This window comes from Ambystoma mexicanum, chromosome 14, assembly GCF_040938575.1.
Source record: "Ambystoma mexicanum isolate Mex_15411 chromosome 14, UKY_AmexF1_1, whole genome shotgun sequence".
NCBI classification, from domain to species: domain Eukaryota; kingdom Metazoa; phylum Chordata; class Amphibia; order Caudata; family Ambystomatidae; genus Ambystoma; species Ambystoma mexicanum.
Genome location: NC_090940.1, coordinates 378,856,763 through 378,882,120, shown reverse-complemented (window position 1 = coordinate 378,882,120; position 25,358 = coordinate 378,856,763). Strand labels below are relative to the sequence as shown.

Here is a 25,358-nt window from a genome sequence, read left to right as displayed (position 1 = left end):
GAGTTGTTCCGGGTATCAGATCTATTTGACAGTCGTAAGACCTATGAGGAGGCAGGGTGTTAGCTTGGTCCTTCCGAAAGACGTCTTGGAATTTCTGGTATTCGGGAGGTAGTTTGGGAACCTCAGAAGAGATTACCGCCAGTGGAACATCAGGCCGAGGATGACAAGTGGAGATACATTCTGGAAACTGAACCGTCTCTGCTCGCCAATCGATCTGAGGATTGTGCTTCTCTAACCAAGGAATTCCCAGAATGATCTGGAACTGAGGGGCCTTGATCACATCGAACACGATTTTCTCCCGGTGTCCCTCTTGGCTCACTAACGTCACTTCTTGGGTGGCGTGAGTTACTGGTCCGGAGGCTATCTCCGTGCCATCCACTGTAGTGATGACATCTTTTACTGCCTTAGGGACAAGAGGTAGATTCATCCTTGATACCATTTCACAGTCCACATAATTACCGATTGCTCCGCTGTCGATGTAAGCTTCAATTGCATGCAAACGATCCAGACATTCAGGGCTAATGAGGACCATAGGCACCACGAAATGCGAGGTCATGGAACTGATTTTAACGCTCGGCAAGAGAACCTCTACACTTGTCGGGCTAGGTCGTTTCCCTGCTCAGAATTTGTGGTACAGGTATGTGCGGCTCCTACAGCCTTCTTAGCTGGTTTCACTGGACAGTCTCGAAGAAAGTGCCCCGAGTTTCCGCAATAGAGGCATAATTGCAGCTGTCTTCTCCTTTCTCGCTCTTTTTGGGTTAAAGGTCCTTTCATGCCCCCTATTTGCATAGGTTCCACGGTGTCAGCTCCCCTAGTAGAGGTCTGCGGTTTAGAAAACACTCGGGTATCAAATTTGGAACGATCAGCCTTTCTGTTCTGTAATCTGTGGTCCAATTGAACAACTAAGTCAATATAGTCTGAGCATTCTTGTGGAGGATTCACAACTTGAACTAACACATCCTTGAGCTCTCCACGCAGGCCTCTGTAGAAAAGCGTTATTCTTTTATCCTCAGGCCATTGAGTTTCCACTATAAGTCTGTTGAATGAGGCAATGTAAGTCAAGAGGTCTTGATTACCCTGTCGTAATGAAAGGAGTTCATTGTCCAAGGCCAGCCCTTGTGCATGTCTTGCGAACAGTTTCTCCATGCTGGACTGGAAGGCCTGGAAATCATGAAGAACCGGATCATCCTGAGTGACTAAAGGGATCGACCAATCTGCGGCACTGCCACTGAGATAAGAAAGCACAAAAGCCACCTTGGCCTGATCTGTTGGGAAGGCAGCTGGTCTACATAAGAAGTGTAGGCGACACTGGTTAATGAACACTGCAAATCTCTTTGGGTCACCAGAAAAGCGTTCGGGCGGAGCCAAGGGCACATTACCGGGTAGATTGAATTGCACTGGATTTGAGGAAGATGCTGAAGGATAATTTCCTCCTGGAGCGGGCAAAGGTGTTTGTCCTGCCTGCGTTTGTAGCAATTGCCTAGCGAGGTCCTCTGTTCGCTCCTTGGATATTATCAGCTCTCTTCTTAGAGCGTTTGTTTCCCGACGAGCTGCATGTACTTCTGCTCTTAGTTCCCCAAGCAACTGGGCCAATTGATCAGTATCCACGGTTTCCATTGCGCCTGGGTAGGAGTTTTGCAGTGGGCTTCGCGTTCTGTAACGCTCACCTGATTCCCACAGAGGCGCCGGTCTTGGCAGGATGGTGTCTGTGACTCGAAAAGTGAAGTGCAGGACTCGATTGGCTTCCGGGGCTGAGCCTCTTCGCACTGTGTGTCTAACTCGAAGAGTGAGATATCTGCAGGTGAAAGAATATGGGGTTAATGATCTGGGGTTGTCGGGTATCTCTCTCCCTTTCCCTTCCTCGCTTTTCCGTGGAGCCCCAAGGTCAACGTGCTCACCTTAGATAGGTGAATGCTGGACTCTCCATCTGCGTCTGGTGCAGGGTGCCGTTGCCAGTTCCTTCACTGGGTGAAACGTAGGCCTCTTGACATCAGAGGATTGCTACCGTTGTTAACTGCACGAACGGTGAGTTTCCGGACACCTTTTAAGTCCTTACAGTCTTTAGGTGCGTGGGCACGTTAATGTGGAACAGGGCTCTGTATTATGCTTTTTCTATTTGTCTTGCAGGGCTCTTGAGGTAGAAGATGGTGTGAAGAAAGCCGAAGTTCGAGCCAGAGTCTTGGAATGACGCGCTTGGAAATGCGTAAGTAAATGCCGCTTGCCTGCTTTTCAAAAGCTCTCTAACTGTCTCTTTTCCCTTGCAGTTGCGAGTTCGGGTGTTGAAGAGACGCTGGAAACGCCGGAGTATTTGCAGGCGCCCTATTGTGGCGGGCGCGATGGCGCGTAAGTAAAATACCTGTCTAATGTCTCTTCTTTTGTCTTTCAGGTGCAGGATTGCAGCGCTGAAGAAAACCGGAATTCGCGGAGTGCCGGTAAGTAATTCCACACAGGAATAACTATGCTTTTGTCTTCACAGGCGAAGGAGCAGCGTGAAGAGATGGTAGCTGCCGATGGATCAGGTGAGGAAAGCGCTGCGCGTGAAGGTTGCCGTGTTAACCTTTTGTTTCTTGTCTTTGCAGGTGCTACTGAAGACTGGATACAGGAATGGTAAGCGTTTGTTCTTGCAGGTTCAGGATCGGAAAGAAGAAAACTGGAACAGACACGGTGAGCGTTCTGCTGCAGATGCAGAATAAGGCGAAGCACGTTTCATCAATCGGGTGTGGTTTAAATAGCCTTGGAGTGATGAGGCGTCTTCCTCCACGGCCTCGCCTAGGTAAGAAAAGAGTTCCTGTTCCAGAAGAGTTCCAGTGTTGTATCCAGGGAGTGGAGCTTGCCCCACCCAGGTAAGAAAGTAGTCCCGGCTCACAGAGGATTCCTATGTGGCTGGTAAGTAAGCAGCATGGTCTGCTGCAGGTAAGTCCACCCAAGCATCTTCATACAAATTATGAGCCCGGCGCTTCCAGTGCCGGGACCAGTGACTTTGATGAGCCTGGTGCCACCGGCGCCAGGACAAGGTCCAAAAGGTCCCAGTGGGGACCGGCTGGTGCCTAGGATGAAGGTTAGGGGCCTGCTTCCAAGGACGTTGGGCTGGTCCTAGCTCCTTGGAAGCAGTGATCATGACAATTATCCTCCCTGGGAAAAGAGGAATGATTCATACAGATTTGGTTTTAATACCCCCTCTGGGGTATTACATAAGATTGGCCCCAAAATCTGGCCTAGCTTGGAAGTTCGGTATAGACGTTCTAGCAGGCGTCATCGATCCCAACTTCCAGGGAGATGTAAAGATTCTCTTGCAGAATCATGGTCAAATCCCATTTGAAGTACATTGTGGGGACCAAATTGCTCAAGGAATTCTGGAATAAGCTCTATTTCCTAATTTTAAAGAAAGTGAACCAGACAAAACAGAAAGAGGTACATTAGGCTTTGCGGAAGCTGATAAACCTTCAAACATTGAAGAGAAAAAGGGAGACAAGCCTACCATCTATCCACACCTACCCTTCACCCAGCGAAATGACCCAGCCCTCCCTGAAGCTTTTTTACAAGCTATTACAGAAGGAGAAGGTATAGAGAAGGGGAGTGCTTTTTTCCTCTTAAAACAGGGGTTGCTATATAGAAAAGAAATGTCTTCAGAAGGCTTAGAAAAAACACAATTAGTAATCCACAAAACCAACCGAAAGGTTGTACTAGCGATTGCACATTCCCATGTAACCGGGGGACACTTAGGACAATCCAAAACCCAGGCACATATCAGTGGGAAGTTTCACTGGCCAGGTATCCACGCTGATATAAAGACCTTTCTTCAGACGTGCGAAATATGTCAAAAAAACAGCACTCACATCCCATTACCTGCCCCTCTGAATCCCTTACCAATCATAGAAGTCCCGTTTTCAAGATTCAGAATGGTCATCATTGGGCCTCTAGAAACATCTAGACTGGGCAACAAATATGTCCTTGTGATTGTTGACTACGCAACCAGGTAACTCGAGGCATTCCCTATGTGGAATAATACCACCCAGCAAATTCTCAAACACTCCTACTGTATTTTTCCAGGGTTGGCTTTCCTAAGGAAATACTGACAGATCAAGCTTCAAATTTTATGAGCAAGCTCATGGCTGAAGTCAAAGAGCTAATCCATATTACCACCTTACAAACTTCTGTATACCAACCTCAAACAGATGGTTTGGTAGAAAGATTCAATAAAACACTTACATTGATCCTAAGAAAGTTGGTAGATAAAGACAGAAAGGACTGGGACCGAATGATCCCTTGGGCACTATTTACAGTAAGGAAAACCCCTCAGGCTTCTACTGGATTCTCTCCTTTTGAATGACTTTATGGCAGAGAACCTAGCGATATCCTGGACATGCTCTGGGAAACCTGGGAAGAACGAGAAGAGGCACCCATTCTCCTCTCGCAAACTGCTACCAGGTTACGGGAGCATATGAGACTTGTTCGAGATCTAGTCGCTACCCATATGGAAAAAGCCCAGATGCAACAAAAATCCACTTACGACAAGAAAGTGAGCTTAAGATCATTTTCCATAGTACAAAAAGTACAAGTTCTCTTACCCACCTCGGTAAACAAGCTTGTCTCTTAAGTAGCACGGGCCATATGAAATATTGGAACAAATGGGAACCTATACTTATAAGGTAGCCCAACCGGACAGGAAACAGAAGGTCCATCTATATCATGCAAATCTCTTAAAAGAGTGGAAGCAGAACCCGTCAGCCACCCATGCCACAATACTATCCTGTTTGGTTCCAGATGAAATAGACAACTTTGAATTAATTCCTCCAGAGCTATCTAATCAACAAGAAGAAGATCTAAAAGATGTAGTCACATTGTTTCCCGATGTGTTCTCAGAAAAACCAGGAAGAGTAAAAGGCACCTATCACTATATTAGAACACCTAAGGGAATAGTGGTTAATCTAAAACCGTATAGACTCTGGGAAGCCAGTAAAAAGATAGTGGTTGAGGAAGTAAATAAGATGTTAAGAGCAAATACTATCATACCTTCTTCGAGCCCATGGTCCTCTCCTATCATATTGGTCACCAAACCTGACCATTCCTGGAGGTTTTGCATAGATTTCCATCAAGTTAATGCCATTTCCATCTTCGATGCCTATCCCATGCCACGCATGGATGACCTAATTGATAAACTCGGAAACGCCACTTTTTTATCCACCCTAGACTTAACAAAAGTGTACTGGCGGGTCCCAGTATATAGGCCTGATAAGGAAAAGAGAGCTTTCTCAACGCCCATAGGACTATTTCAGTTCAAAGTCCTCCCTTTTGGGTTACACAGCACTCCAGCCACTTTCCAACGACTCATGGACAAAATATTACAGCCCTACTACGATTTCTGGGTAGTTTATATTGACGATATTGTCATTTATAGTAAAACCTGGGAGGACCACCGTTTGTTTCCATCTTTTTACTATTATGAGAGCCCTCAAAGAGACCGGTTTAACTGCCAATCCATCCAAATGCAGACTGGCCCAGTCAGCCGTGAAATACCTCGGCTTCTTTATAGGGGATGGTAATGTACAACCTCAACATGAGAAAGTGAAGATGTCTTAGATACCCCTACACCTAAAACTAAAAGAGATCGCAGAGCCTTCCTATGGTTAATCGGGTATTACCATTGGTTTATCCGAACATTTCGGATAGAACAGTTAGGCTGACAGACAAACCTAAGAACGCAGAACCCCAGAAACTTCATTGGACTGACGAGGACGATATATGTTACTACAACTTAAAACAAACCCTATGCCAGAACACAATCCTTAAGGTAGTAGATTTCTCAAAAAGAGTTTGTGTTGCAAACAGACACCTCCCTTACAGGGTTAGGAGCAGCCCTATCACAGGTCTGCGATGGATAAGAACATCCGATCTTGTTTACAAGTTGCAAACTTTACCCACGTGAAAAAAAATACTCTGTGCTGGAATTAGAGGCACTTGTCATAAAATGGGCCATTAGCTACCTCAGATACTACCACTTGGGAAGAAAGTTCACACTTGTCACGGACCACTAGTTTGGATTAGCCAACAAAAAGACTCCAACTCTTGTGTCATGCAATGGTTCTTAGACCTGCAACCCTACTGTTTCACTGGAACACCGAAAAGGTAAAGACCAAGGGAATGTAGATTTCCTTTCCTGGTTCCCCTGTGAATCTGATGTGGCTACATCGCATAGAGGAAGGGTATGTGAGAACCCTGAAGGTGTCTCACCCGCTAGTCCCAGGAAATCTGTCATCCAGGGGGCCAGGACATGGCCATTGATATTGGATCCAGTTTCTGGGGGGGACCAGTGCAGGAGGATCACCTGGATGGGGGAGAAAAGTGGGACACCGAAGGGTGAGACGCAGTATCCCCTTCCTTATAACACCTTTTCCCCATCCTACCAGATAAGATACCTAGAAACTCACCCCCCTTTCCTGACACAAACACATTCTCACAAACAGTTAATCGTAAGCGACAACGGACTAACCCCAGAGCTGTATGCCTAACATGTCCCAACGCAAGGGTCAGGCAGAGTCAGGCAATTACTGATAATTACACACACCTGACTTCCATCACACTTCCCCACACGGATAAAAGGGGGAGCGCGAAAGCACACTATGAGCAAGGCAAAATGCACAAGGAAGCAGCAATTCTGAGTTGCCAGTTTAAACCGAGGAGAAAGGGAGCGAGACCAGAGAGGACGACGACGAGGGAATTGCCCTTGCCCTTTTCAACAAAGGACTGCGATTTTCAAGAAACCTCAAGGAAAAGAAACATAAGACTGGGAATTGAAGCTACCGATTGGTGTAGTGTGTGTCAAAGGTACACAGGGCCCTCCCGCCTTGATAGCCAAGGCGGGGAAAAGCAATTGCCACCGTGGCAGTGTCCTTGACTGCGACAACAGAGCAACGCCAGTGCGTTCAGCACAACCGGTGAGTTGGAGAAACTGATAGCAAACCGGACTGTGTTATGCTCAAGGTTGCAAGCAGCAACATTGTATGAAGAAAGAGAACTTGTATACGATTGAACTTTATGAAACCGAAATAGGTACTAGATACAGAGTGGCCCGACGCCATGTGGGTGCTCACTCGAAGGTCTCTGTTTGGTACCCCCCTGAGCGTGTAAAAATGATTGAACTGTGAAATCGAAGTGATACTGCAGTGGGTTAAGTTGAATCCTGTGCACATTCAAAAGTCTTAGATTGTCTGCAAACTGAAATTGGTCTGAGCCCGGCTGAGGCGGTCTAATTGTAGAAAAGGAGTCTGAGCCCAGAAGAGGGGGATTCTAGGTGAAGAGTAACACACCTGAGAAGATATTGCTGTGGCAAATTTGAACCCGACTGAGGGATGCCTGTGAATAAAGTTGGTCAGAACCCGAATGAGAGAAGCTAATTGTGAAAATAGGATCTGGCCCGGCTGAGGGGGATCCACGGTGAAGAGTGAATCACCCGACTTGAATATTTGGAAAGGAACTTTTTTTGTTGTTGTTTCTGGTACATCATGCCCTCTAAGGCAGTAGCCTTTGAATAAAAGAGACTTGGGCACAGGAGGCCCTGATGTTGGTAAACAGAACTGTGACCTTGTGCCGAAGAAGCCAAAGAGTGTGCTGTGCTCGAGTGACCCACCTTGTCCCGTGCTAAAAATATGGGCAAGGGAGGCCAACGGCCTAAACATACTGACTTATTTTTTTTATTTACTTGTTTTATAGCCAATTAAGACTTTTACAAGACGTAGAAGAAGATAGGAAAAGAAAAAAAACTTTTAAATTTGTATGACTTATTCTATGTAGCTGAATTGCAGAAGGACAAATAGACGAAAACTGAATCCACACTGTTAATAAGGTTAACTTGGGAGAGTTGCCGAATTAATCAGAAAAGAGAAAAATCTAGAACTTCAAAAAAGAAGCAGAGGGCTTATGTGTTTTTGTGTAGCTTGCAGTCACATTTAAAGATCCGCAATTTTGTCCAATGTCAATTTTAGGATTTTGGCCGCTGCAAGTGTCCATTTAGTGTTGTCGCCTGACAGAATACTGACTTATTATTTTGTGAACACTTCTTTCTTTTTGTGAAAATTATCCCACATTATTTGTAGCATAGCCATAGCGGTAAGAATTGGCAATAGTTTCTTTATAGTATAGGCTCTTTTTATTTTACTAGACTCCACTAGGACTGTATTATTATTATTTGATGGTCGTAGCTTCCTCCCATCTTATTTTAGGTTAAGATATGTGTTTTTCACAACCCTGATAAAGTTCAATAAACACCCTTGAACTGTAATCACTTGTGTCTGTCTTACTTTAATACCATGTCTTCCTTACAGATTACTCCCAATGTACTCTTGACTCTCGTTTCTCTGGATATCAGTATTTTAATAAAGGAGATTACTCCCATGGACGTCATTTCACCAAAATGCCAGAGGTAGCAGAAGTGACACCACTCAACCCTTGACCTCTGGTGACATCACAGGAAGTGATGTAGTTTGCCCCTCCCTGAAGTGGCATTACGGGAAGTGATGTAACTTGACCTTTCCCCCATGACAAAACAGGAAGTGACATCACATAGCATTGTTCCTAAGTATACTACGATAAAATATAAATACAATCTAACTGTAATGTGATATACATTTAATAAAAGAATGGATAACCATATGCATCGTTAATATCAGTGTGTATAGGTCCTTATTACCAAATTACTGTGAATGCAAGCAGACGTCCAAGGCCAAATGATAAGTTATTATTTAGCATTTACGCTAAAGCACTTTATATAGAACAAATATACATACGATATCACCCAACCTGTGTTGGTACTCATTTATCAACCTCAGAAGGATGAAAGGCTGAGTTGGCCCTGCTGGGATTCGAACCTGCAAATCACACACATTGCAGCAGGGAGCGTTCAACTCACTGAGCTATCTTACCGGCTATAGCTATCTTACCTGCTATAGTAAAATGAGCAATTACATGCCTGAATGTTCTCAAAGCCAGAAAGCAAATTACACTCTGTAATGGATACCACTAAACTAGTAACTGAGATTTAACAGCAGGCCAGTTCATCTACAGGTCTGGTGCAATGTTGGCCATATGTCAAGCCTGCGTAGATCTACTTTTCAGGCTTCAGAGGTTGGCAAAATACATACCACTTGGAGGGTTCATAACTGTGTATTAAAGAATGTAGGGTAGCCTAGGGAAAGCAGCGCACTCACACGGCATCCCATACTCTGGGCAATCGTTACCTCATACATTCAAACAAACATCATGAACAGCATGATAGGGAGATAGGAAAGATAGACACATTACAAAAAAAAAAAGCATTAATTGTGGCACAATGAAGTCAAGGGCCACTTTATCTGCTATGCTCACACATTTCTACACTGTACACAAGATTTTAGGCAGAAGGATTTTGTCAAGTGACCGAAGACACCGAGATGGAATGTCTTGTGATGATCGTAACAGAGACAACGGCAGAAAAGAACATGCTATAACTGCAACTTGCGAAAAGCAAAATACATTGTCTGAAATGGATGCTTATTCTGCTCTAAATGCTTTTTGGATGTTTTTGTCTGCATTGTGAATTTGAGGTGTTTAAGAACAGACTAAATCAGTGACCCACCCCCTGAAGTGTGCCTGAAATAAACCTTTAATGAGCATAGCAATTATTGTATAGAATTACAGAAAGACAAATTATTTGTTATTCCTATTCTTTCTTATTTAGGGTCACTGCTGAAAGTGTTACACTTGTGGAAGCCCCTGTTTTTCTAAGACGCCTGAACATGAAAGCCAGCCACTCCAGAAATAAAGAGCCACATGGCACTGGCCGCAGCCCAGGAGCTTCCATTAAAATATATATTTTTAAATTATTATTTTTATTGTTACTTAGGGGTAGCAAGGGAGACCACAGGGGTAGCAAGGGAAGGGACACCTCATTGGTCGCAGCTGTGACCCATGGTGACACCCAAATGACATCCCTGATTACTCCTAAGGCTTTCTTGGCTTTTGGTTCTCAGGGTATCACTACTGTGATGAGGGCGATTACTTCCAAGTCTTTCCTGACTCTTAGTTCTCTCAGTATCACTACTGTGACGAGGGAGATTACTCCTGAGGCTTTCTTGACTCCTAGTTCTCTGGATATCACTACCCAAGTCTTTCTTGACTCTTAGTTCTCGGGGTGTCACTACTGTGATGAGGGAGATTACTTGTGAGGCTTTCTTGGCTCTTGGTTCTCTGAATGTCACTACGGTGGTGAGGGAGATCACTCCAGATCACTCCCAAAGCTAACTTGACTCTGGAGCTGCCCCAAGCCCCTATCAGGTCTCCCGCTACTCTTGTTATCTTTTGTGTGTCGGGACTGTGTCGCTGGTTCTTCCTGTGGTGATGGCCTGCCCCACGTTGTTTCACTGCTTTGTGCGTTTTTTCACTCCACTCCATGCTCCATCCTTGTGGCTCAACTGAAACGTGTGCCACACGGCTCTGGGGTAAATGCAGGACCACATGGTCCACCTCCCCAAGGTCACCCTGCTGATGGCTTTTCTTCCCTTCTTCCACTGGTCAGGAGCTTGGCCTCGACCGCAGAGCTCTGCCGACCATTCCTAGATGTCCCTGCCAGCGGGGATCAGCGTATCTGCAGCTTTGTGTTCCCAGGTTCGAACTTCTGAGGCTAGGCTGGCTTCACTCTGAATGCTCTCTCTATTTGCCAGTCCTTTCTCACTCTTTATTTCTTTACTGTAGTTGCTGCAATCCTTATGCTTCCTTGGGGCCAACTCTTCTCAGTAGTATGGTCAGGCAGCCTGTTATTACTCTGCATGTTTCTTTGGCTCTCCCCCGTCTGGGTTATATTAATTGTTGAATCAAAGACTGAAGAGACATTACCATAGCAGACAGTAGAGTTATCAGGGATTTTTGACAGGGACTTGGTCCCAAGGGAAAAGGGGTTTGGGAGTGCCTTCACGGATCGGGAGACATCCCCAGGAGGGGAGTCTCTCCCTGAGAGGTCCCACTTCCTGCCACCCCCAGGTGGACTATTGAGTAGCAGCCTTCCTGCTTTCTTTCCTGCGTCTGCCTCTACACATTTTTTGACATGTTTTTGACAAGAGGGTACATGATTCCAGGCCACATTTACATTTGCATATACGGACGCTGGGCTTTGTACTTGCCCACCGCTGTCACTAGGTGTTTCATAATTTGGAACACACACTTGAAACATTTTGCACAACAGTCGTGTAAAGACAGTCGACACGGCTTGACCACGCTGTATTGTTATATTTCAAGGAGTGTTCGATTTCACCTCCTTTTAAAGAAGACAGGATGTCCCACACCTGACAAAGGGAGAACATATACCAAAATGCGCAGTGCAATAGCAGATTCAACTTTCCAGATAAAAAGACCTTTCGGAATCTCTGCAATCATTGGCCATCCAGTGCAGTTATATGCATTTGCATGCTTATCACACACACACATACAAACACTCTGATGATACATCTCATTTGTACCATTGTTATACATTGTTATACTTGTTATTTAACCTTTCACTTGGTTAATTTTTTGGAATTATGTTTAAAAACGTGTATGATCGTTATTTTTGATTAATACATTATTTTGATTAATACATTTTTGTACTAAATAAATTCAACATAAAGAGATTATTTATCTTTACTGGTACTAGTTTTGAATTTTGTTGTGAGGTCTTTGTCACTAGGAGTGCACAGGTACTTTGGTGGGTCAGTTCATCAAACCATTTTTTGACGAGCAATGACGAGAGCCCATGAATCGTCACAAAAGATGATGTCAAATGAATACACTTCCGATTTACTGATGTGTTATTACCCCCCCGACCCTCCATTTTGTGTGTTTCTGATATTGTAGTTTTCTGAAATATGAACATTCTGCATGTGTTTTAGCTGCAGTTGTTTGCCTCTGCTGTCCCAGATGTCTGAGGCTTGACCAAACAATGTATATTTTTTTTAATGTGTTTCTGTTTTGTGGTAATTACTTTAAGGTTTGGTATCACTTGTAAAGGTAATGACACTTTTGCTGTCCTTTATTAATGGCATGACTATTTTTGGAACATTTGAGGATGCACTTTACATATGATCAAAATCCATTGTCTTTGCCAATGCTTTTTTTACTGGCGGCACTTTGGCATCACTTCTGCACAACGCGATCAGCCTAAAATTGTGAACTGAAAATGCACCATTCATCTATGCAACCAACGTGTCAAACTGTCATTCCACTTCTAAAACCATGTGTCTTTTTGAACGAAGATTAAAATTGAGCCATGTTTTAGGCAACTATCTATAGCAAATACTAAATACAGTTAAATCTTTTATGGACAAGATACATTTGTAACATGGTCTGCTTCCTTCAACTTTTCTTTTTTCTTTAAGCAGAAAATGAATCAACCTTTGGGATAATGGAACATTTGAAACCTCAGGATATACTCAGCCATGTGAGCTTTATGTGGTCAAAACTGGTGGCTGGTAGCGATAAGGTAGGAATTAATTTCATGTTTTGTAACCTATAGGAGAAACCTTTCTTCAAAGAATGTGTAACAAGTGTGAGTGGTCAGAATTGTGAGGCGGACAACTTTGTAAAGAGGTTTCAACTGCAGCCATTTTATTTAATAATTAGGTTGGATAAACACCTCACTATCCCTACCCTGAAGAAGATTTCCCTGCCTAAAATAAACTAAAGGATACACTGTAACAATGGGATATCTAACCCTCACACTTAAACAACAAATAAAGTAAAAAGGAAATGTATGGCAATTCAGTTCAACAACAATGTATAACATGTAACCTGGTTTGCCAGATGATCAGTGTCTCTTGTCAGGACCTGGGTGAACTTCCCTTCGCCAGATCCAAATAAAGATTTTCTCCACAGTTCAAAGGAAACAAGGAAATCCGGTTCAACACACAGTTCCAATACAGTTCTTGAGTTCTTGTGCTCAAGTTCACAAAATTCTGTTGCTTCAATAAAGTGTCTTAAGAAAGTAATACTTTCTCACTCCTCCTGCAATAAGAATTGTCTCTCATTTGTAGTAATAACAAACATCTTGGTCAGGATGGTTTATCACAATTTTAGCTTCAGAAAGAATTGTGACTTTTCTTCAACCAGCATTCACAATTCTTCTCCAAATGTCACAACTCAACATATGTTGTTTTCTAGTAGTACCACTCTTCAGCACCTGTACCTTCTACTACCTGGCTTATTATCTCCCAAGGCAATAACTTCTTGCCCTAAGGGTATACTCGCCTGTCTGTCTACTTCTTCAACAACAAGAACATAAAAGTGCTTAAATGATAACTTCCAACTTAGAATAACAATAACTTCAAGAGTCTTCCCCAGCCTCAGACTTTCATCAAGTTATGGGAAAACAAGGAACCACATTAGTACTCTTCAGGATTCCTGGCCAATTCTGCTCTACTCCCTCTGGATAACCCTCTTCAGAAGGGTAGCCTATTTGCCACTTTTCTTCCCTCTTGTGTAATGACAGCCAAATAGTGGCAATGACAAAGTCTTATTCTACTTCTGCCTTGTCTTTGATACTGTGAACTTAGATCAGGCAGAGTTCTAGATTTCTCAAAGCACAAATAGCCAATCTTATCATCTGTGTACTTTTTACCAATCCCCTCTGGCTTTTGGCAATGCTTATTGAATTGGTATTGCTCAGATTTCACTCTCTCTTGGCTTGAGTATTGGCTGTACAATATAGTTTTTAGTAGGAGTCCCCCACCAGGTTGTTGTGCTTGCCTCACAAACATGATTTTATAATTACTTTGTTTCCTTACACACCACTTTCGGTGCTTTCTGACAGTTCGGTCTTCAACAATACCTCTTATGCTCATATGCGAATGAACCTGCCCGCTGGGAACAACGCGGACAACACAGAACACTCCGGGTCACTCTCAGTCAGTGAACCTACCGGGAAAGTCACTTTTCTTTGCTCTGCATGCTGCTCGTAGGACCTCAGTGACTGTGGCTCGTCTCAGCACGGCGAACAAACCCCTTTCCTGCCACCACGTTAACGCAGAGCCTTCGATGCTCCTGAGAGTCTCTGGTGCAACCCTGTCACCAGAGATCTCCCTGCTTCCTTCACCTCTTCTGCTTCCTGCTGCGAAATCTCTGCACAACGCTTTGGGAATGGGAAAGCATTTCTCTTTCACGTTTCCCGCTGCACGACCTCTGCACTCAGGATGATTGGAAAAAACAAACCCTCCCAGGACCCATAGTGGTCCTGGCGTCTTCTCGCTCCTCCAGTTGCACCTCCAGCAGCAAATATGGTCAGCACTGCCTCTTCCTCTCCTGCTTCCTTTCCTCCGGCTTCTTCTCCTCTTGCTTCTTCTCTATGACCTGCAACTGAGGGGTAAGCCTCTCAGTCTCCCTCAGGTGTGGGTCATCTAGGTTAATTAGCTGATCACTCCTACAGTTCTGTCCGTTTATATCCCACTTCCTTGTCTCAGTACTGAGGGAATTATGGGACTTGGAAGTCCCCTGTGACAAAGTTTTGTTTTTCTAACTTTTTTTAAGGAATATCAAAGGGGTTCATCTTTAGACTTTTTGGAAAGGCGTAATACAGATCTTTAGATGGAATGTTGTTAACATTTATAAACTTCCTTCCATTACACCTTTGGGAGTTAGGTGATCTTTTAACTGTCTGAGTTTCCTGAGTTTGTGGAAGATGTCAATTGTATTCTTACAGGGTTTCTGACTAACTCCACCCACATTAAGATGGTTAACCTGTGAAACAAATGCATTATTGTGGCAGCAAGCCATTATATATTGTGGGAGTCGTAACATGTCTCCTTCAAAAGAAGGCAAATACTGCGTTTCATCCCATGGATTCCTCCCACCTCCCTGAGCCTTTTGTCTTCCCAGGTGATCCGCCCAAAGAACACCACCCCAAAGTCAGGATCAGGAAGCTTCTGTCTTTCCCTGGGAGGAGACTTTAGGCAGGGGTTCACTGAGGGATCCATAAGATTCATCCGACAAGGTAACGGGATGGGATGCAAAATGAGGATGAGACACAAGAGGTCTTGATTACAAAAAAGGTTTATTTTGGTCACCACAATATTAAAGCGTTAGTACCAGAATGTCTTTGTCATAAATCATAGAGAATGTCCTACAACAATTCACTCATGAGATCCTTCCAATTCTGCTTGAAAACCTGATGAATAACCTTGGTCTTTGCCTGAGGGATGCAGATTTGTGGGATTGCCAACACATCACTGATTGGCTCTTGGCTTGGGGCCTGTGGGGCTCTTGGTCAGTGGACCACATCCCTGCTCTTGGATCCTTGTCCCTGAAACAATTTTTTTTGAAAGAAACCTTATCAAAGAAGAAAAAGATACATAAAGCAAAAAGGGCCTCATTACGAGGAATACGGTAGAGGGTTAACGGCGCCAGTAGAGCTGCCGGCACTGTTAACCCTTTACCGCCCCATTACGAGGTCTGTTCACGGGTCCCGCTAAGGACGCCTGGTAAAAACAGGCGTCCTTAGCGGGACCCGCTAGCAGACGAGGATGCTAACAACGGGCCCATCATTAACGGGCCCGTTGTTAGCATCCTCCCCATTCCCATTGAGCCCTATAAGGCCTCAAATGGGAATGGGGATGTACCGGGTTCCTGGAATGGGGGAATACCGGGCCCTCCAAGGTCGGAATGGCCTAGTATTTCTCCATTCCAGGAACCCGGTAACCGGTATGGGGATAGCCATGCCACTAAAAGCCATACTCGGAATGAGGCCCAAAGTCATGTATAATCATGCCGCAGCAAATTCACAAATCAATCCAATTTATCAGTCCAATTATAATAAAACGATTATCTGTTAGATAGCTTTCACCAGAGTCCACAAATTAAAATAAGCTCGGTCGAGGACACAAAGGATCCATATCCCTTTATAATGACCTTGCCAAGGCTTCACACTGCGTGAGTACATGTCTAAAAGCGCCCAATTCTGCTTCCCATGCACGTTCAGATTGTGGGATATGCATCCAAGGTCCCATTACTGCCAACACAGGCAAAACATTAAGGGCCTCATCACGACTTTGGCAGTAACCTTAAATCCGGCGGTCGCACTATTACCGCCGGATTTAAGGGTCTGCCAAATCAGGACTTTGGCGGATTTCGCCCCAGCTCTTGGCTGGGGGGAAATCCGCTGAAAATGTGTGCTATTACCGCCGGCGGGAAATCTGCCGGCGGTAAGAGCGCACATTTTCCCCATTGAGCCCAGTAGGGAATGGGGCAATAACTTTTGATGATCTGGTCAATATATGTTTCATTGATGTTTTGGGAACTGATGATTTTTCAGTTTGATTTGTGATGCAATGTTAATTATGCTATGATATTTGAAATGTAATACCTTAGGAAAAGGTGTAATCACAGGCCCTGAGGAAGGGTTCATACCCGAAATGCATAGGCCATTCCCGAATGGACTCAATGGGGAATGGGGAATTACATTACAGCCAAACTTGTGATCCGGTGCTATTAGGCAGAAACCTGTGCAGTTCCCTTAGGGACCACTGCAAAAGGCTTAGGACTGTGGCTGGGCAGTCAGACTTCTCTCAAGAAGAGTTAGACAGTATATAGAGTATACAAAATAGGTACAGAGATACAGTAACACAAGCAAACACTGACCAGAGCTTTGGTATAAAAGTATATAATTATTTATTTAAAAACACACTTGAAAAATACACTAATATGGCAAACAAGTTCAAACACTGTCACTATCAATATATATACATCCCTGATTACTTATTGAATAAGTCTTAGTTAAAACACCACTTATTTGCAGACCGAGGTGAGCGCTTAACCTAAGATGGCACTCCAATAAACTGGTTAAAAAGGGAGGGAAAAAGGCAGAATTAGGAAAGTACACAATACCAACACTTAAAAAAGAACCACAGCAAGTCAGAAAGGCAGAGTCTACTGTTAGAGCAAGAAAGTTCATAGGCCAGGCCCACTCTTGGAGAGAGCAAGGCGGAATGTGTCCAAGATCACACAGTTGAATAGTACTTTAAAAAGTCTTTGCAGATAGTTCAAAAAGGGTTGGATCAGTTCAGAAAAAGTTAGTTAGCAGGTCCCAGGTCACCCCAGGATAGAGAGTCAAGGATTTACGGGACACCTTGAACAGTCTGTTGCAAGGGGGACCAGGCGGGACCCAGTACCTGAAATGGTGAGAAAGTTCCAGCGGGGGCAGTTGTTCCTGGCAGCGGGTGCAAGTCGGTGCTTCGTCCAGGGGAAGAGAGGATCTCGACGTGGAGGAAAGCTGGAGGTCGTTGCACTGCCAGGGAAGAAACCAGCCGCCAGTCTCACGGATAAAAGGTACTACTACCCTTTTATTCGCGGTAGTGGTGAAGCGTGGCTATCCGGCCGCCGCGGTGCTTGGCACGGGCAATTCGACCACGAGACGATCCAGGAAGGTGAAAAGAGGGCAAACTGGTTATCCCCACCAGTTCAGAGGAAGAAGACTTTCCGGGATGAAGATCTTCTCTGTCGTTGGGAAGTGGTTAGACGGTTCAGCAGGGCTCCACCGGTGGTGTCGTCGTTGCAGGTCAGCTCAGCTTCTCCCTCTTCGGATTCTTTGGTCCTGTGGCGACTTCTGAAGTTCCAGTCCCCAAAGCCCTGCTTTTATGCAGAAAACCCCCATTCATCAGTCCTAGCTGTCACTGAAACATGCTAAGTGGTGAGCCGGGCGGCTCACCACTGGGCCAATCATACAAGAGTGCGACTTGGGTTGCCGAGGCAACTCAGCCCCGGTGCCTAAACCCCCCTCCACACATCCTGTAGACCCAGACAGAGTGGCACCACTTTTGGAGGCTTCTGTGCAGAAGCCCGCCAAAAAGTGTAAAAAAGGGCTCGACTTGGGTTGGAGTTACAGAGGTGAACACAAACGCCATTTTAAAACTGAGTCCCGGCAAAAAGACCCAACCGGAGAATAAATATTAAATAAATAACCCGGCGGTATCTTTAACATTGCACCAAAAAAGTGGTGCGTTTAAAATGAATGGGAAAATCCCATAGGAAATATTCTGGTGGAATATTTTGCGTGGTAACCACTGCGACCAGCCAGAACTCGACGAGGGGGGACTGCACAGTGCCCCATCGAAAAACAGACCCAGGGGCAATCTAATTACCCCTACCAGTACTTCCACAATATGATGGTTTGTACTGGTTCTGTTCACAATTTAAGACTAGTAAAGTCAATGGTGACTTTACATGCCCTGGGAGACAGTAGTCAGTCCCAGGGTATGGAGTCTATGTTTGGGGGTCACTATGACACCCCTGTGTTACTGCACTGAGGGTGCTGTGTAACACACTTACCAAAGATACATGAAAACCTATGGAGCAAAAGACCCCATAGCCCATTAAACACATTACAAAGTCAAAGGATATCTCAAATCATGTCTAGGAGTGGGAGAAAAGAGTCTCACTCTTAGCAGGAGAAAAAAATAAACCCCAAAAATCCAGCAAAGCTGCTGGGGGACTCACTAGGTTTGGGAAATTAGCCTTACCAGAGAATTCTCCCTAACACTCATCCCTCCCCCCAGACTAAATGACAGGGGGATTTAATCCACTCCTGGATGAATCTCATACCTCTAGACGATGACATACATCCTAGAGAGACCATCAGCATTTTGGTAGTGACACTCTGACCTGTGCTCAATGGTGAAATCAAACCCTTGAAGGCAGATTGACCATCTCAATAGTTTTGGGTTTTCCCCCTTCATTTGCATCAACCATCTGAAGGGTTGGTGGTCAGTCTGAATGACAAAGGTAGAACCATACAAGTATGGCCTAAACTTCTTCAGTGCCCACACAATAGCAAAACATTGTCTTTCAATTGTTGCCCAGCTTGTCTCAGGATCCTTCAGATTTCTGCTGATGAAGCAAATGGGGTGCTCCCTACCTTTCTCATCCAGTTGGCTAAGGACTGCACCTATACCTACATTAGAAGCATCTGTCTGCACAATGAAAGTTTGGTGATAGTCAGGAGCTCTCATTACTGGTTCTTGGCAAAGACTTTCTTCAGGTTTTCAAAGGCCTGATTGCACTCCTCATTCCATTTGACCTTCTTAGGGAATTCTGGATAGGAGATTACATTCAGTGGAGAAGCTATGGTCCCATAGTTCTGTATGAAATTCCTGTAATACCCAGTGAGGGCTAGGAGGGCTCTCACCTGGGTTTGAGTAGTAGGTGTTGTCCAATTTTGCACAGCTTCAATCTTACTGAGCAAAGGCCTTATTTCACCACCTCCTACCTCATGCCCAATGTAGACAACCTTACTCTGACCAATCTGGCATTTACTGTAACTCCTAGAGGATCCGGAGAGAGAAGCATTTTCAACAGACAGTTTCTTCATCTCTAGCTCATGCTTGAGCTCCATTTCCCTGAGCCTTAGTTCTTGATTCAGTTCTTGGTGTATTTGTTCTGCTTGAGTATTAAGTTTCTTAAACTCCAATTCAAGTTTAATTTTCTCTAGTTCCAGATATTGAGGACTAAATGTGGGACCTGGCAAAGGTCCAGTAGGTACAGCTGGCAGAGCAGGTAGAGGCCAAGCGGGGACAACTACATCATCCTCACCCTCCTCTTCTGGTTCTGACTCAAGATTATCAGTACTTGGATCAATATCAATATCATTACTGTTATCTACATTTGCTGGAGTGGTAGGTTCCTCTGAACCACCATCCAGACTTTGGTTTGCTAACAACCTTTCTATTAGCTCCATTTTCTTGCCTTTAGTCAGGAGATTCTTATGCTTACCGAGAATGCTTAAACAATCAGCAGTTTTTGTAGCAAGGGACTCTTGACTATAACTTTCCATAGTTGACAGGTTAGAAAATAAACTTTTTAGTGCTAAGCTTTGTGGTTAGTTGTATTAAGGTATCTATAAGCACACTAAAATGTATACTCAATATAAATCCCACCGCTGCCACCAGTGTTAGGCAGAAACCTGTGCAGTTCCCTTAGGGACCACTGCAAAAGGCTTAGGACTACAGGTGTTGGCAGTAAACCCAATTGGTAGCAGTCTGTACCACCCAGATTTACCTGGTAGCTGTGGCTGAGCAGTCAAACTTCTCTCAAGAAGAGTTAGACAGTATATAGAGTATACAAAATAGGTACAGAGATACAGTAACACAAGCAAACACCGACCAGAGCTTTGGTATAAAAGTATATAATTATTTATTTAAAAACACACTTGAAAAATACACTAACACTAATACGGCAAGCAAGTTCAAACACTGTCACTATCAATATATATACATCCCTGATTACTTATTGAACAAGTCTTAGTTAAAACACCACTTATTTACAGACAGAGGTGAGCGCTTAACCTAAGATGGCACTCCAATACGTTGGTTAAAAAGGGAAGGAAAAAGGCAGAATTAGGAAAGTACACAATACCAACACTTTAAAAAGAACCACAGCAAGTCAGAAAGGCAGAGTCTACTGTTAGAGCAAGAAAGTTCATAGGCCTGGCCCACTCTTGGAGAGAGCAAGGCAGAATGTGTCCAAGATCACACAGTTGAATAGTATTTTAAAAAGTCTTTGCAGATAGTTCAAAAAGGGTTGGATCAGTTCAGAAAAAGTTAGTTAGCAGGTCCCAAGTCACCCCAGGATAGAGAGTCAAGGATTTACGGGACACCTTGAACAGGCTGTTGCAAGGGAGACCAGGCGGGACCCATTACCTGAAATGGTGAGAAAGCTCCAGCGGGGGCAGTTGTTCCTGGCAGCAGGTGCAAGTCAGTGCTTCGTCCAGGGGAAGAGAGGATGCCGACGAGGAGGAAAGCTGGAGGTTGTTGCACTGCCAGGGAAGAAACCAGCCGCTGAGTCTCCCGGTTAAAAGGTACTACCCTTTTATTTGCGGTAGTTGTGAAGCGTGGCTATCCGGCCGCCGGGGTGCTTGGCAAGGGCGATTCGACCAGGAGACGATCCAGGAAGGTGAAAAGAGGGCGAACTGGTTATCCCCACTAGTTCAGAGGAAGAAGACTCTCCGGGATGAAGATCTTCTCTGTCGTTGGGAAGTGGTGAGACGGTTCAGCAGGACTCCACCGGTGGTGTCGTCGTTGCAGGTCGGCTCAGCTTCTCCCTCTTTGGATTCTTTGGTCCTGTGGCGACTTCTGAAGTTCCAGTCCCCAAAGCCCTGCTTTTATGCAGAAAACCCCCATTCATCAGTCCTAGCTGTCACTCAAACATGCTAAGTGGTGAGCCGGGCGGCTCACCACTGGGCCAATCATACAAGAGTGCGATTTGGGTTGCCGAGGCAACTCAGCCCAGGGTGCCTAAACCCCCCTCCCACACATCATGTAGACCCAGAGTGGTAGCACTTTTGGAGGCTTCTGTGCAGAAGCCCGCCAAAAAGTGGAACAAAGGGCTCGACTTGGGTTGGAGTTACAGAGGCGAACACAAACGCCATTTTAAAACCGAGTCCTGGCAAAAAGACCCAACCGGGGAATAAATATTAAATAAATAACCCGGCGGTATCTTTAACATTGCGCCAAAATAGTGGTGCGTTTAAAATGAATGGGAAAATCCCATAGGAAATATTCCGGTGGAATATTTCACGTGGTAACCACTGCCACCAGCCAGAACTCGACGACGGGGTACTGCACAGTGCCCCCTCGAAAAACAGACCCAGGGGCAATCTAATTACCCCTACCAGTACTTACACAATATGATGGTTTGTACTGGTTCTTTTCACAATTTAAGACTAGTAAAGTCAGTGGTGACTTTACATGCCCTGAGAGACAGTAGTAAGTCCCAGGGTATGGAGTCTATGTTTGGGGGTCACTATGACACCCCTGTGTTACTGCACTGAGGGTGCTGTGTAACACACTTACCAAAAATACATGAAACCCTATGGAGCAAAAGGCCCCATAGCCCATTAAACAAATTACAAAGTCAAAGGATATCTCAAATCATGTCTAAGAGTGGGAGAAAAAGAGTCTCACTCTTAGCAGGAGAAAAAAATAAACCCTAAAAATCCAGCAAAGCTGCTGGGGGACTCACTAGGTTTGGGAAATTAGCCTTACCAGAGAATTCTACCTAACAACCGCCAAAGTCGTGATCAGGCCCTAAATGTTAATGTTAGTCCAAAATATTTTAGTCTTTTATCATTAAATAAGGTCAGATAAGGAACTGGGGACAAATACGGGAGGGATTTGCCTCGTGTAATAGGGCAGAGATATCTTTCCAAGTAACCAAATGTTTGGGGTCTGGCCCAGATGTATCCCTTTTTCTTTAGAGCCAACTTGGTTAACGTACGGTTAGCTGTAAGATCCATTTTCAGTCAATTTCTGCATGAAATTCAGTTCACTACATGCTTGAACTAATTTGCTTAATAATTTGGTCCTGGACAACAGGATGGTTACTTGTCTCCCTATAAGCACCTAACAAGCAAATAATACGTAAAATACCATCTAAGCTGAGTCCCTCTCATATCAGTTCAAATCTTATATAAAAGTATACTATGATTCAGCTTGATGGAGGTGGTAAGAGAAACTAGGCCCAATTCTAAACTGATGGCTTCCAAAGGCAACAACTGAGGTAAACCAAATGTTCCTCGCCACATTTTACCCTCTAAAAGTTTCAACCATATAAATTCATTATCAGTACACAATTCCACGCTGTATAATACACTAGGAATGATACTAATACTATACGCTTGATGCATACCCTCCACTGAGAATCCTCCATAGGTGCGAGCAAGGCTTTTTATCTTGCCCAATTTAGTAACAGGCTTGGAACAGACATGTCTTTTAAAATTATCAACAGAAGCACCCGAAGTCAAAAGAGCCCCAAATATTAATAGGCCAATACCACCTCAAACTCTTCATTATCAAATTTCCATTTAAAACCTCTATATTCCCTTTTATTCCCCACAATCATTATCTTAGTCTTTACATTATTAATTTCCAAACCGTTTGTCCTAGAATATTTGTGAAGAGCTGAAAACAAGTGTTGAATTCCAATGGGGGTTCTAATAATCAAGTCTGTGTCGTCAGCATACATTAGTCAAGCCACCTGATGCGCTCCAATCTTAGGAGGAAAATTACCACAATTTGAAATCACATTAGGCAAATCAGTGAGATATAAATTGCTTCCTACACAGACTGGGCTTCTCCCTCAACTTCACGAAGTCCCAAATGACACCTGCGCAAATGCTCCAGTTTATTGGAGCAGTCCTGAACTCTTCCTTGGGAAGGCTTTTCCCCCCGAAGACAGAGCTTTGAACAGTTGGTCTCCAAATTCCAAAATGCTCACACTTTGCCGGTACTGGATTTTTTTTTTACGGATGCCAGGCCTCATTGAATTCTACATTTTTCTGGTGCCAGAAGCCATACTGAGCATGATATCACTTCAGGGGGCTCTCAGATCTCAGTGATCACAGATCTCGGTCAACATGACGGACCTTTGACAAGTCACAACCAGGCTCTCATAAGGACCTCCTGTGGTGGTTCCACAAGGAGAACTTGATGGCAGGAGAACCTTTTAGCAACCTCAGCCGGAAGTGACAGTAGTGAATGATGCTTCACTAAAGGGCTGATGGTCGCACATGAATGTGCTCATGGTGAGCAGACTCTGCTCCCCAGCAGAAACAAGACTCCACGTACACTTTTTGGAGTTGAGGGCGATCAGACTGGCGCTGATGGTCTTATTGCCCTCAATACAGGGGAAAACAGCTCTGATCATGACCGATAACACAGTGGCATGCACTACCTCAACAAGAGAGAAGGCATAGGCTCACTATCACTGTGAAGAGAGGGAATGGGGGATGCATTCATAGTGGACTGGAACTTTCCACTTCTATATGCCTTCCCACTGACTACCGTCATACCACATGTCATCATGAGGTTGGGCACAACCATGATCCTGATAGCTCTGAACTGGGCCAGGAGTACGTGGCACCCAGATCTTCTGGACTTGGCCATCTGCTCTCAACGACATCTTCCAACTAGAGTAGACCTTCTCTCACAAGAAGGGGGTCAAATCCTTCACCCGAATGTCAGCACTCCCAATCTCCATGCATGGCTACTGAGAGGATGAGGTACAGAGATTGCAATACCCAGGAGGACGTCATGGAGGTGTTTCTCTCGACTAAAAGGCCAGCAATGAAGGCTATTTATCACTGCTGATGGTAGACATTTTGCAGCTGGTGCACAGCTAAAGGTGTAGATCCTCTAGGAGGCAACATCGCTACAGAATTCTCTTTTATTTACTGTTGCAGGTGCTTCAGGTGGCTATGACTAAAGGGTGTCTATCAGCACTCTCCATTTTTAAACAAACACCAAACCAAGACTCTTACTTTACAGTGCCTCTGGTCTTTCAATTTTTGAAAGGACTAGTAAATGATTTGCCCCCGACCCTTTTCATGGGCTGGGCTGGGACTTGACTTTGGTCTTAGCATTGCTAATGGATCCCTGTCTTGCAGAGTGCTCACAAAGACCCTACCTAGAGTCTCCTCACAGGTGGCCACGGAAAGGCAGGCTCTTCCTGAAGCTGACCCTGGGGGTGGTGTTAACCGGATGGATCACTGGGAGGAAAGGGACCCCAGCGGAATCAGAGGACTTCATCGGATGAGCCCCAGTATTTGTCTTCCTCACGGAAGGAAGTATCTCTAATACCAGAATATGTAATAGCCTTTATTCTATCAGTCTAACTGTCAAACTGGGGGTGAAGTCAGGTGTTAGAAATGTTAATGTTAAGGGTTACTGACATTTATAGAGATATGAGCTTTTAAAAGACCCAGAGAAATAAGGAAGAGGAGACTGTAAGTGCGACCAATTTAAATCCTGAGACATCCCATTCTTTAACAACATCACAAACATTGTGTAACCATTATGAGATTCCATGTGTAATATATGTGAGTAGAATAGTGAACTTAATAAGGTTAATTTTCACTGTAAAACACAAACTTGAGTACTGAGTACTGAGACGAGGAAGAGGATTTCAGAGGCACAAGACTGCATGTCATAGTCAATCTGTAGGAATGACCCACACCTGAGGAGGACTGAGGGGCATAATAAACCCCCTCAGGTGCAGGCCATTAAAGCAGGAGGAAGAGAAGGTGACGGAGACAGCAGTAGTAGCAGGTGGAGCAGTTTTGTATTCTCCACAAGGCAGCAGAAGCCGAAAGCAAATGTGAGCAGAGACGCCGGGACCTCAACTGTGTGTAATAGTGATGCTGGTCCAGATCAGGTCTCAGAGGTTCAAGTTTGCAGTTGCAAAGGTTGCGCAGCGGAAGGCATACCATTTTGCAGCTTTTCTCACTCTCAGTTGAGCACAGGAGTCGGAGGAGTAACGCATTGCTGTGGGAGCCGGGAGAGCTCTCAAACTGAGAGACGCGAGTCGGGCGGTGCAGGGAA

General features: G+C 44.6%; 1 protein-coding gene across 2 annotated transcripts in view; it reads left to right on the top strand.

Annotated features, from left to right (window-relative positions):
• Nucleotides 1–25,358, top strand: part of MIA2 (MIA SH3 domain ER export factor 2) — a 2,742,135-nt gene that overhangs the window by 541,377 nt on the left and 2,175,400 nt on the right. For both annotated transcript variants that reach the window (XM_069637493.1, XM_069637494.1), the window contains exon 6: nucleotides 12,384–12,484. In XM_069637493.1, coding sequence (XP_069493594.1) covers nucleotides 12,384–12,484 — 101 coding nt within the window. The remainder of the gene's footprint in view (nucleotides 1–12,383; nucleotides 12,485–25,358) is intronic.